Raw genomic sequence first — 13,529 nt, 5'->3', positions numbered from 1 at the left:
AATCTAAACAAAATTTTCCTTTTAGTATTCAGTCTTAAAAGGTTTTTAGGCTTGCCACATCTGTACATATTTATCATTTCAACCCAATCAACTTGCAACAACAAGGAAAAGGAAATTAGACTTTTTTTTAAATTTACAATAGAAAAGAAACCACTGAAGGCAACTAAAATAACATACTAGCCATGCGTATAGCTGATTAACGTACAAGAAGAAAAACGCCGATCTAAATGCATAGGAAAATCTACAGAAAAGTCATACAACTAAAATTTGTAAAACCGAACCTGCCTTTCTGTATAGTTGATAACTTGCCATTAGATTAACATGTCCTCAAACCAGCTTATAAAATGCAATCTGTTAGAATATGTTGTATGGAGATTTGTCTGGCACAATCATCACATAAAGACCAGAGTACAAAGTAGCCAGTGACCACAGAGGTCAGAAGGTGTGACTTCATTCCATATGCCAAAGCCAGTCAGCTGGTTGCAGCAAACTGCAATTAACATCAAGAAATTCTTACTAATACTTGCATATAAATTATTTTGAACAGTGAGACTGTAGCCTGTTGAATAATGGCACACTGATTCCCTGAATTCATTTGTGCCCTTGAACCCAACAATGAAACTGGTATTTCTTACTTTGCTGTAGCACGCCACAAAAAGTCTTGGTTATTTTAAATATTTTTTTCTGTTGGGTCTACCTGTGTTGATATTTGTAGAGCACTAAGAGAATTTGAGCATTGATAAATTTCTTTCATCAGTGATATGGTATTCTATGTAGCACTTTGTCATAACACTTGGGTCAGCTCTAAGTACTGTAAATCAATTAGAGATTCAACTTCTCTGGCAAACAATAATTAAATTTGTTTCATGCTCCGACACCGATAATCAAGACAGGATAGGACAGAGACCTTGTAAAATTAGGCAACAGTAACTGGGTCTGCTCCTACTACATTGGGCTTAACATATTTTAAAATTTTGATTATTTGTAGAGACTGCATTTTAATATAGATTAGGTGAGAGACCTAGGTATATTTCTCAATAAAAATAAGGCCTGAAAACCTAAACTGAACCTTCAGGGCAGTTTGCCTCACTCAAAATCCACACAAATAAAAACACACCAAATTTTTAATGACACAGTTTATTTGTACAAAACCTGAAACCAGTTTCTTATGCCTCCCACCTGGCATATGGCAGCTGCAAGCCCGAAAATTTGTATCACCAGGAACAAGGTGTACTGAAATGGTGTCCTTGCTGTGAATGGCAAAATCAGCCACACTTAACCTACAGGGTACTTTTCTCTTATCTGAATTTACCTTACAGGACCCCACAAGCTCAGCGTTTCAAATAATTTTGAGATAACGGACCACACAAAGATGTTACAATGTCATCTGGTATGTATTCAATGAATGTGTTTGATATGTCTCCAAGTATTATCACATGTGTATTCAACATAAAAAAGACATCTTATGTGAATTCTCAACAATAAAGCTATGTCCACTGGGAACAGGTTCTCAGTGCTGAAATGCTATCTCCTGAAACTGTAAAAGCACTAACATAGAAACTGTATTACGACAAGGCTCCCAGTAGGATATCAGTTTACCATGTAATACATTGTTTTCTGTATATGACTAGTGAGGGCAAGACTAAGGTATGTAGCATCCTCTCCCTGTTCTACAGAGGGTACTAAATAGAGTACCTTTCCATGAGTTGGAAAATTATTCTACCACATATACAAAAATTAAAAGAACAAGGATATTTAATTTTGTCTGTGATTTGTCCTATCAAGAACCAGGTGTTGTGTCACACATCACACATAAAGCAGAACAGTGAATTGTATGAAGGGAGCAGGAGCTGACTGCAGTTGAAGGCTCTCAGGTGGAGCCACACCAAAATACAAAATAAAACATATTTCTCAAAAATGTATTACAGAATTCATATTAGCAGGACATGTTTTTGAAAATTTCTCAGAGATTTAAATAACAGTGACATTTTTGGAACTGTTAAATAGAGTAAATTTTTTTTGAATGGGTAGTAGCTAGTCTGAAGGTTGTACCTGAAATGCTATTTACCTCCGTGTAATAGACGTATGGGAGCATGGCTTCCATTAAGGACAGTTCTTATGGGCTTCCTGAAGGCTCTGTTTGTAGAGCCTATAGGTGTCTCACCAATCTCCACATGATTTTCACATTCTGCTGCTTAAAAGGGAATCAAAAGGGTGGCTGAACCTTCACTCTCAAATCTTCATCTCTGAATCTCTCATGTTTTATGCGTCATTAATCAAAGTCTTGACAGACTTACAGATATTTGTTTCTGGCATTGGCAATCCACAGGACGAAAGGCATGTTACGCTTGTAACTCACTAGATTGCAGCAGAATATGGGAACATGTGTGTCACTAACTGGCAAGAGCAAATAATTGTATGAAACATGTGCCATTATCTTCAGATGCTAACAATTTTCTTGCCTGTTAATGGAATTTGTGGGATAAAATGCATTATTTGCAGGTTTCTTTTTGTGAGTGTATTGTACCCAAGTTTCTGTGAGTTTTATTTTATTGTGAATAACTGCATTACACCTAGAGTCTTAAAAACTGTAATATCAAGCAATATGCTTAGCCAACATCATCTTTCCTTACACTTTAGCACAAGAAACCACACAAAAGATACATTTTGGACAGTTCTTTGATGTGGTCTATCAGTTAAAACTGCATATTTTTAATATGCAAGTAAAAAACACAAAAAACCATCAATTACAGTATGTTATAACTGCTCAGTTTCCTTCTCTCAGCCCATCACAGCACAGGACCTGTGACATCACTGAAACATCTCAGTTTTGTCACTCATGAAAGCCATGAACTGAGCACACACTGGAAACATTAAATGTCAAGTTCATAACTGAAACATCAAACATGCAATGAAGCTATTATCTCATATTTTGAGGTCCTCACCTTTAAAGTGTTACAAATCTCTCCAACATGCTTCATTTTTAATATGGTTTGGTGTGCTAAATTTTTGGGAATTGTGACACAGCCTGTAAATTTTTTAGAGAGCCCTCACACTGTATTTCTGAGAGATAACAGTCACAGCCATCCTCTATGGCAGCCATGAGCAATACCTGCAAGAGAGGGAAAGCTTCAGCCAACCACAGCCCAAAAATGGGCAGTTCTAAGTTACATTTTAGTTGGTTGGTTGATTCAAGGGAGGGGACCAAACAGCAAGGTCATCAGTTCCATCGACTTACAAAAGGTTGGGGAAGGGAATCAGCAGTGCCCCTTCAAAAGGGACCATCCCAGAATTTGCCTTACATAATTTAGGGAAATCATGGAAAACCTAAATCAGGATGGCTGGACACAGATTTGAATCGCCATACTCCGAATGTGAGTCCTATGTGCTAACCACTGCGCCACCTCACTCGGTGGAGTTACATTTTGATAGGGGCAGCTGTAGGTTACGTTACTGATAGGAGACCCAACTGCTTTTGTGAACTGGTGTACCGTGGTTAAATGCTTTGCAAGAACATGAAAATAAAAAAGCAATGTACTTGGAATAAACTGAACAAGATCGTGCTGCTGCTAAGAGACTGGCCTTATATCTGGAAGGCTGGAGAAGCCGATCTCCATCCACATGTACTGATTTAAGTTTCCTATGACTTTCTTCTATCATTTTAAGCAAATTATGGGATTGTTCCTACAGTAAGTAGGTCCTATCCTAGTCAAACTTTGTGATACCATGATATGTCCAGTACCCTTGTAAATGTTATCCATAGACAAATAAAACGGATGAATAAAAACAACAACAGAAGCTGCCGCCGCCACCACCACCACCACCACCACCACCACCACCACCAGTTGGCTGATCACATTTGCAATATGAGCCATACTTCCAAAAAACTAGCTCAGTGTTCAGGCACACTGCATCCAGTTTAGCTTCCCAAGCACCCACCATGGCCAGTGTCATGGCTGACAAAGAGATAGATTTATTTAATAGTTTGTTTCACATTTTGGTTTAGTCCTATACAATCTGTTGAACAGTAAATGAGTAATGCACAAATTTCCTAAATTGTAGAAATTTAAAATTTAAGAATGTTTTGGACTGAAATTTACTATTGAAAAGCATTTATTTGTTACCCGATTGAAATAAGAATTAGCTTCAGTGAAAAACATGTTATTAGATGAAACTTATTGAAAATTATAAAGTAAAGAAACCCACAAAAACTAGAGTTTTCAATAGCAAATTCAAAATTTATTTAAAAAACAAAAACTTTCATTATGAAGATTTAAAATTCTAGTTTCCTAAAATGTATTCTTTTGTTATAACTGAAAGCATAATTAGAAAGGTATTGTAATTAGAAAGCTTATGTTTCTAGGACTTTTTGGTGTTTCTAAAGAAGTTATATGCACGTGAAAAGTGCACTAACTTCATAATTGCTCAGTCACATGTTCCCTATATATTCACATGTATATGCACTCAGATATTGTAGGTTCTATAAAATAATTTGTTTGTGATGTGTATTTTCTAGGTGATCTTATAAAAAATCATTTTGGGAGAAAATGAATGTCAACAACTAATGTGCAGAAAAATGTTTCAATAACATCAAACCCACTTCAAACAAACATCAAAGTCATGGTTCATTTGCATCTCCCAAGTCATGAGAAAAAAAGTATCTTTAATAATATTTGTAATTATTACTTTCTACTGACAGATTGCTACTTACTGTAAAAAAGACATGTCGAGTTGCATACAGGCACAGTTAAAATACACTTATACATAAAGCTTTCGGCCACAGCATTCATCAGTAAAGAGGCAGACACATATGCAAGCACACCTCACGTACACACGACCACCAATTCCAGCATCTCGCACCAGAGACACTGGAGTTGGCACTTGTGTGTGTGTGTGTGTGTGTGTGTGTGTGTGTGTGTGTGTGTGTGTGTGTGTTTTACTGATGAAGGCTGTGGCCAAAAGCTTTATGTAAGTGTCTTAATTGTGCCTGTCAACAACTTCAAGTGTCTTCTTTATGGTAAGTAGCAATCTGTCTTTCCCTATATTGTTGATATTCCTGCCTGGAGTTTCCATTGTCTGATTACTTCCCACTCAGAAATATATAATGCAAAGTTGGTGTTAAATATGCCAAATCTGCACTTATGATGAGCCATGTTGTATGTTTCACATAACACTATTTGGCTGTGTAACACTATATGAAGATTTTGTAAAATGAAACATGATTTATGTAGCTAAGCAAAGAAATACTATTACAAGATGTAATATGTTAAAGACAGAATGTTACCGGGATAGCACATATCTATTTTTGTAGGAAACTCGTGTGGTTGCTGCACACAAGGATTTTACAACTTGCTGCAAGGGTCTAAGTATGGGTATCAACTTTGCAGTGAATATTCTGCATGTGTTTGGTACAGGCAGCATGCATGGGGAGTTTTCAGCTCGTGCATCAGTTGTCAGCTGCATGCATAAATCCATAACAATAAGGGGTGCACAGGATCTTTGCACTCAGTGGGTGGGTTACACACTGTGCAAAATTAAGAAAAAATATGGAAGTCAAACCTTGAGGGGGCCGTAAGTAATTAAACAGGGTTTCATGAGCAGAGCTAATTATTTTTCCGATTAAGGCCATGCAGTCAACATGAATTTATACTTAGTGTGAGTCTCCTCCCCTTCTTACAACAATCAGGAGTCAACTGAATATGGAAATATGGCCAAATAAAATGTTCAGCAATTTTATGTTTTATAGGTTTCCTCCCCCCAATGAACAATGGACTTTGCCATTGCGTGCTTGCGTGCCTCAATGATACAGATAACCGTACCGTAGGTGCAACTACAACGGAGGAGTATCTGTTGAGAGGCAAGACAAACGTGTGGTTCCTGAAGAGTGGCAGCACCCTTTTTCAGTAGTTGCCGGGGCAACAGTCTGGATGACTGACTGATCTGGCCTTGTAACACTAACCAAAATGGCCTTGCTATGCTGGTACTGCGAACGGCTGAAAGCAAAGGGAAACTACAGCCGTAATTTTTCCTGAGGGCATGCAGCTTTACTGTATGGTTAAATGATGATGGCGTCCTCTTGGGTAAAATATTCCGGAGGTAAAATAGTCCCCCATTCGGATCTCCGGGCGGGGACTACTCAGGACGTCGTCGTCATCAGGAGAAAGAAAACTGGCGTTCTGCGGATCGGAGTGTGGAATGTCAGATCCCTTAATCGGACATGTATGTTAAAAAATTTAAGAAGGGAAATGGATAGGTTAATGTTAGATATAGTGGGAATTAGTGAAGTTCGGTGGTAGGAGGAACAAGACTTCTGGTCAGGTTAATACAGGGTTATAAATACAAAATTAAATAGGGGTAATGCTGGAGTAGGTTTAATAATGAATAAAAAAATAGCAGTGTGGGTAAGTTACTGCCAACACCATAGCAAATGCATTATTGTGGCCAAGATAGACACAAAGCCCATGCCTACCACAGTAGTACAAGTTTATATGCCAACTAGCTATGCAGATGAAGAGATTGATGAAATGTATGATGAGATAAAAGAAATGATACAGATAGTGAAGGGAGATGAAAATTTAATAGTCATGGATGACTGGAATTTGATAGTAGGGAAACTATGAGAAGGAAACATAAGTGAATATGGATTGGGGGTAAGAAATGAAAGAGGAAGCCATCTGGTAGAATTTTGCACAGAGCATAACTTAATCATAGCTAACACTTGGTTCACAAATCATGAAAGAAGGTTGTATACATGGAAGAACCCTGGAGATAGTGGAAGGTTTCAAATAGATTATATAATGGTAAGACAGAGATTTAGGAACCAGATTTTAAATTGTAAGACATTTCCACGGGCAGATGTGGACTCTAACCACAATCTATTGGTTATGAACTGTAGATTAAAACTGAAGAAACTACAAAAACGTGGGAATTTAAGGAGGTGGGACCTGGATAAACTGACTAAACCAGAGATTGTACAGAGTTTCAGGGAGAGCATAAGGAAACGATTGACAGGAATGGGGAAAGAAATACAGCAGAAGAAGAATGGGTAGCTTTGAGGGATGAAGTAGTGAAGACAGCAGAGGATCAAGTAGGTAAAAAGACGAGGGCTAGTAGAAATCCTTGGGTAACAGAAGATATATTAAATTTAATTGGCGAAAGGAGAAAATATAAAACTGCAGTAAACGAAGCAGGCAAAAAGGAATACAAACGTCTTAAATATGAGATCGACAGGAAGTGCAAAATGGCTCAGCAGGATGGCTAGAGGACAAATTTAAGGATGTAGAGGCTTATCTCACTAGGGGTAAGATAGATCCTGCTTACAGGAATACTGAAGACACCTTTGGAGAAAAGAGAACCACTTGTACGAATATCAAGAGCTCAGATGGAAACCCAATTCTAAGCAAAGAAGGGAAAGCAGAAAGGTGGAAGGAGTATATAGAGGGTCTATACATGGGCGATGTACTTGAGGACAAAATTAAGGAAATGGAAGAAGATGCAGATGAAAATGAAATGGGAGATATGATAATGCGTGAAGAGTTTGATAGAGCACTGAAAGATCTAAGTCGAAACAAGAGAGTAGACAACATTCCATTAGAACTACTTACAGCCTTGGGAGAGCCAGCCCTGACAAAACTCTACCATCTGGTGAGTAAGCTGTATGAGACAGGTGAAATACCCTCAGACTTCAAGAAGAACATAATAATTCCAATCCCAAAGAAAGCAGGTGTTGACAGATGTGAAAATTACTGAACTATCAGTTTAATAAGTCACGGCTGCAAAATACTAACACAAATTCTTTATAGACAAATGGAAAAACTGGTAGAAGTCCAACTCGGGAAGATCAGTTTGGATTCCGTAGAAATGTTTGAACACATTAGGCAATACTGACTCTACGACTTATCTTAGAAGACAGATTAAGGAAAGGCAAACCTACATTTCTAGCATTTGTAGACTTAGAGAAAGCTTTTGACAATGTTGACTGGAATACTCTCTTTCAAATTCTGAAGGTGGCAGGAATAAAATACAGGGAGCGAAGGGCTATTTACAATTTGTACAGAAACCCGATGGCAGTTGTAAGAGTCGAGGGGCATGAAGGGGAAGCATTGGTTGGGAAGGGAGTGAGACAGGGTTGTAGCCTACCCCCGTTGTTACTCAATCTTTATACTGAGCGAGCAGAGAAGGAAACAAAAGAAAAATTTGGAATAGGTATTAAAATCCATGGAGAAGAAATAAAAACTTTGAGGTTTGGCAATGACATTGTAATTCTGTCAGAGACTCCAAGGGACCTGGAAGAGCAGCTGAACGGAATGGACAGTGTCTTGAAAGGAGGGTATAAGATGAACATCAACAAAAGCAAAACAAAGATAATGGAATGTAGTCGAATTAAGTCAGGTGATGCTGAGGGAATTAGATTAGGAAATGAGACACTTAAAGTAGTAAAGGAGTTTTGCTATTTGGGGAGCAAAATAACTGATGATGGTCGAAGTAGAGAGAATATAACATGTTGACTGGCAATGGCAAGGAAAGCGTTTCTGAAGAAGAGAAATTTGTTAACATCGAGTATAGATTTAAGTATCAGTGAGTCGTTTCTGAAAGTACAGGGTTATTACAAATGACTGAAGCGATTTCACAGCTCTACAATAACTTTATTATTTGAGATATTTTCACAATGCTTTGCACACACATACAAAAACTCAAAAAGTTTTTTTAGGCATTCACAAATGTTCGATATGTGCCCCTTTAGTGATTCGGCAGACATCAAGCTGATAATCAAGTTCCTCCCACACTCGGCGCAGCATGTCCCCATCAATGAGTTCGAAAGCATCGTTGATGGGAGCTCGCACTTCTGGCACGTTTCTTGGTAGAGGAGGTTTAAACACTGAATCTTTCACATAGCCCCACAGAAAGAAATCGCATGGGGTTAAGTCTGGAGAGCGTGGAGGCCATGACATGAATTGCTGATCATGATCTCCACCACGACCAATCCATCGGTTTTCCAATCTCCTGTTTAAGAAATGCCGAACATCATGATGGAAGTGCGGTGGAACACCATCCTGTTGAAAGATGAAGTCGGCGCTGTCGGTCTCCAGTTGTGGCATGAGCCAATTTTCCGCTGGCTACGCATGAAACTTGCCCGCAGGCGTTCAACCGTTTCTTTGCTCACTGCAGGCCGACCCGTTGATTTCCCCTTACAGAGGCATCCAGAAGCTTTAAACTGCGCATACCATCGCCGAATGGAGTTAGCAGTTGGTGGATCTATGTTGAACTTCGTCCTGAAGTGTCGTTGCACTGTTATGACTGACTGATGTGAGTGCATTTCAAGCACGACATACGCTTTCTCGGCTCCTGTCGCCATTTTGTCTCACTGCGCTCTCGAGCGCTCTGACGGCAGAAACCTGAAGTGCAGCTTCAGCCGAACAAAACTTTATGAGTTTTTCTACGTATCTGTAGTGTGTCGTGACCATATGTCAATGAATGGAGCTACAGTGAATTTATGAAATAGCTTCAATCATTTGTAATAGCCCTGTATTTGTATGGACTGTAGCCATGTATGGAAGTAAAACATGGACAATAAATAGTTTGGACAAGAAGAGAATAGAAGCTTTCGAAATGTAGTGCTACAGAAGAATGCTGAAAATTAGATTGGTAGATCACATAACTAATGAGGGGGTATTGAAGAGAATTGGGAAGAAGAGAAATTTGTGGCACAACTTAATTAGAAGAAGGAATCGATTGGTAGGACATGTTCTGAGGCATCAAGGGATCACCAATTTAGTATTGGAGGGCAGTGTGGAGGGTAAAAATCATAGAGGGAGACCAAGAGATGAATACTTAGCAAATTCAGAAGGATGTAGGTTGCAGTAGGTACTGGGAGATGAAGCATGCACAGGATATAGTAGCATGGAGAGCTGCATCAAACCAGTCTCTGGGCTGAAGACCACAGCAACAACAAGAACAACAACAGGATATTGTTATTGACATTGTGTAAGGAATAATTAAGCATTTCAATTCTTAAATATTTTGAAGTTCTGTTACATTCAGGAACACTGCACATATTGCCAGAATGTAACAAAGTGCAATAATGAGTGAACATCAACCACTGTTTATAGCAAACTCAAGAAAATCCACAGCAACAAGTAAAACATACAATGGCCATGTCCATCAGTCATGGATAGAAAATAGAAAATGCAAATAAATTACACACATTTATGAAGATATTAAGTCACACTTTCTATAGCCAAACATTAGTAGATCTGTTAAGTCTTAAATATCATAAATGTAACCAAAGGGAACTATTTCACACACAATAAATCACACAGACTCAACTGATATGCACAAAGACACTTGTTCTTAACACACACACACACACACACACACACACACACACACACCATGTTCACTCTAACTTTCAGGCTCCTGATGAAATGAAGTCATAAATCAACTTCAAAAAATCTATTAATACCTGCTCATAATATTTAATCTGCTGATTTGCAAGTGCAAGAAATATTTTCTTCAGATCTTCTTTTTTCTCGTGGTTCCAACGCTCCAAATCAGCTCTCAGATCTTCATTTGCACATTCAACTTTGTCTTGATTTTCCTAAACAGTGTAGGTATTTTAATTGGTTAGCAAATTCTCTTCAGTTAAACTAAAATGATGAAGGCATACTGAAAAGTAATGTCTCCAAATTCTTTATTTGACAATTCTTAAAGATATTTCAACAAACAAACATTATTGACATTCCACATCCTCATTCTTCATGTCTACATATTTATTTCTCAATACAGTCACCCTGGCAATGAGCACATTTCTCCCAATGAGAGACCAGTTTGTTGGTATCGTCACTGCAGGTTGTCTGACTTTTTTGACGGACCCACACGCTTTTGGCTTTGGCTCTGTTGATGACCCCGCAACCTCCGCTCTGCTTCCACCACTTCGTCACTTTCAAAGTTAATCCTCAAAAGTGGTCTTAAAGTTATGGAAACAGATGAAAATCAGATGCGGCCAATTTGGGACTGTAGGGATGGCGATTAGTGACAGTGAACCAAAGGAAATGGATTGTTGCATATGTCACAGCACTCTAGTGCAGATGAACTCTTAGAACTCTAAACTCTATTACAGCTGATTGTTTCTCATGCACCAAAGCAGTTATGTTTAACACCACTTTGTTACATGCTATAATTCAGATGCTTCTAGTGGTGGAGGGCTGCAAATATGTAGACATGAAGAACAGAGATGTAGAATGTCAATAACATTTGTTTTGTTTAAAAAGTTTTATGGGTTTTCACATAAAAAATTTGGAGGCATTACATTTCAGCTCTCCCTCATATTTAATACAAAAAAAAAGACTTCAATATTAATGATTCCTTTACCAATGTAAGTTAATAGTATTAATAAAACACATTTGTTGTTTTAGTCAGACATATCTTTCATTTACAAACAAGTTGTTCTTACTACTAGTGTTACACTTATATATCTGTTTACATGTCCTACATTTTACAGTCTGCAAGGTAGATTACCAAGTTCTGCTAAGCCCAGATTAGATTTAGATTAGGTTTACTTTCATTCCAATTGATCCGTAGTGAGGAGGTCCTCCAGGATGTGGAACATGTCAGAAAAATAACAATACATGACAAATATTTACAACTAAAACAAATAAGCTAATGTACCATTCCACAGGTCCCAAATGGAATGATCGTCATTTTTAATGACCACTATATGAAAGAGTCATTTTACAAAGACTAATGCACTGAATTTAAAATAAAAAAGTTTTTTATTTATTTACAGGGTAATAAACATGTAATACAACTACTATAATACTTATTTACAATGAACACATTACTACACTGAAATGGTGCAGAAGTTAGATTACACACACACACACACACACACACACACACACGCACACACACACACACACACACACACACACATTTTCAATGAAAACATTACTGCACTGAAATTGTGCAGAGGTTATATTGTAATTATATACAAATCAGTTAGTTTTACTAAGAAATTCATCAATGGAGTAGAAGGAGTTGGCCACCAATAAATCCTTTAGGCTTCTCTTAAACTGAATTTCATTGCTTGTTAAGCTTTTTATGGCTGCTGGCAAGTTATTGACAATGTGTGTTCCTGAATAATGCACACCTTTTTGTACAAGACTAAGTGACTTTAAATCCTTATTAAAGATTATTCTTATTTCTAGTATTGATTCCATGAATTGAGCTGTTGGTTTGAAAAAGTGATATATTTTTAATGACAAATTTTACTAAGGAATAAATATATTGGGAAGCAGTAACTAGTATCCCTAGTTCTCTAAACAGGCTTCTGCAGGATGTTCTTGAGTTCACACCACATATAACTCTTACTGCACGTTTTTGTGCCCAGAAAACTTTAGCTTGGCTTGATGAATTACCCCAAAAAATAATCCCATATGACATAATGGAATGAAAGTAAGCATAGTTTGCCAGCTTTTTCATTTTTATATCCCCTATGTCTGACAAAATTCGCATTGCAAACAGAGATTTGTTAAGACGCTTCAGCAGTTCTGTGGTGCCCTCCTCCCAGTTGAATTTATTATCAAGCTGTAATCCAAGAATTTAACACTGTCCACCTCTTCTATCTTCTTGTCATCGTATGTTAGACATATACTCGTGGGACACCCCTTACAAGTTCTGAACTGCATGTAGTGTGTTTTTTCAAAGTTTAGTGACAAAGAAATGGCTAGGAACCAGTGATTAATGTCCACAAATATTTTATTGGCTGATCTTTCTAAGACTACACTTGATTTGCTATTTATTGCAATGTTTGTATCATCGGCAAACAAAACAAAATTGGTATCTGGTAATGTTACTGATGATAGGTCATTGATATACACAAGAAAACGTAAGGGCCCCAAATTGGAACCTTGTGGGACCCCACATGTAATTAGTTCCCAGTTGGATGATGCCCGATAGCTTGATACATGTCCCTTTCCTAATAACACCCTTTGTTTCCTGCCAGAGATATAAGATTTGAACCATTTTGCAGCATTTCCTGTTACACTATAATATTTTAATTTACTTAAAAGGATATTGTGATTTGCACAATCAAATGCCTTTGACAGATCACAAAATATACCAGTTGCCTGCAATTTTTTGTCTAACGAATTAAGCACATTTTCACTGTAAGTGTAGATAGCCTTCTCAATATCAGAACCTTTTAGAAATCCAAACTGTGACTTTGACAGTATGTTATTTGAGATAAGATGGTTATAAAGACGACTGTACATTACTTTTTCGAAAATTTTTAAGAATACTGGCAACAGTGAAATTGGACGGAAATTTGATGCTATTTCTTTATCTGCCTTCTTAAACAGTGGCTTAACTTCAGCATATTTCAGCCATTCAGGAAATATTCCACTGATAAATGACTGGTTACACAGATAGCTTAATATGTTACTTAGCTCAGAATCACATTTTTTAATTAACTTTGTTGAGAATCACCATACCTATTTATGCTTTGTTTCATTACAAGACTATCAATTTAC

General features: G+C 37.6%; 1 protein-coding gene across 3 annotated transcripts in view; it reads right to left on the bottom strand.

Annotated features, from left to right (window-relative positions):
• LOC126185181 (sorting nexin-7-like) overlaps window positions 1–13,529 on the bottom strand; it is a 142,773-nt gene that overhangs the window by 20,143 nt on the left and 109,101 nt on the right. Inside the window, exons 9-10 of one of the 3 annotated variants that reach the window (XM_049928037.1) lie at window positions 10,463–10,597; window positions 2,945–3,112 (exon numbers count right to left, since the gene is read on the bottom strand). In XM_049928037.1, the coding sequence (XP_049783994.1) occupies window positions 3,002–3,112; window positions 10,463–10,597 (246 nt within the window). In that variant the 3' untranslated portion in view covers window positions 2,945–3,001. Of the gene's footprint in view, window positions 1–2,944; window positions 3,113–3,924; window positions 3,957–10,462; window positions 10,598–13,529 lie in introns of those variants that run through there. The other 2 variants (XM_049928039.1, XM_049928038.1) reach the window with 2 other exon arrangements.

Source organism: Schistocerca cancellata, chromosome 4, assembly GCF_023864275.1.
Source record: "Schistocerca cancellata isolate TAMUIC-IGC-003103 chromosome 4, iqSchCanc2.1, whole genome shotgun sequence".
NCBI classification, from domain to species: domain Eukaryota; kingdom Metazoa; phylum Arthropoda; class Insecta; order Orthoptera; family Acrididae; genus Schistocerca; species Schistocerca cancellata.
The sequence above is the reverse complement of the archived record's forward strand: the minus strand, read 5'-3'. Positions and strand labels throughout refer to the sequence as shown.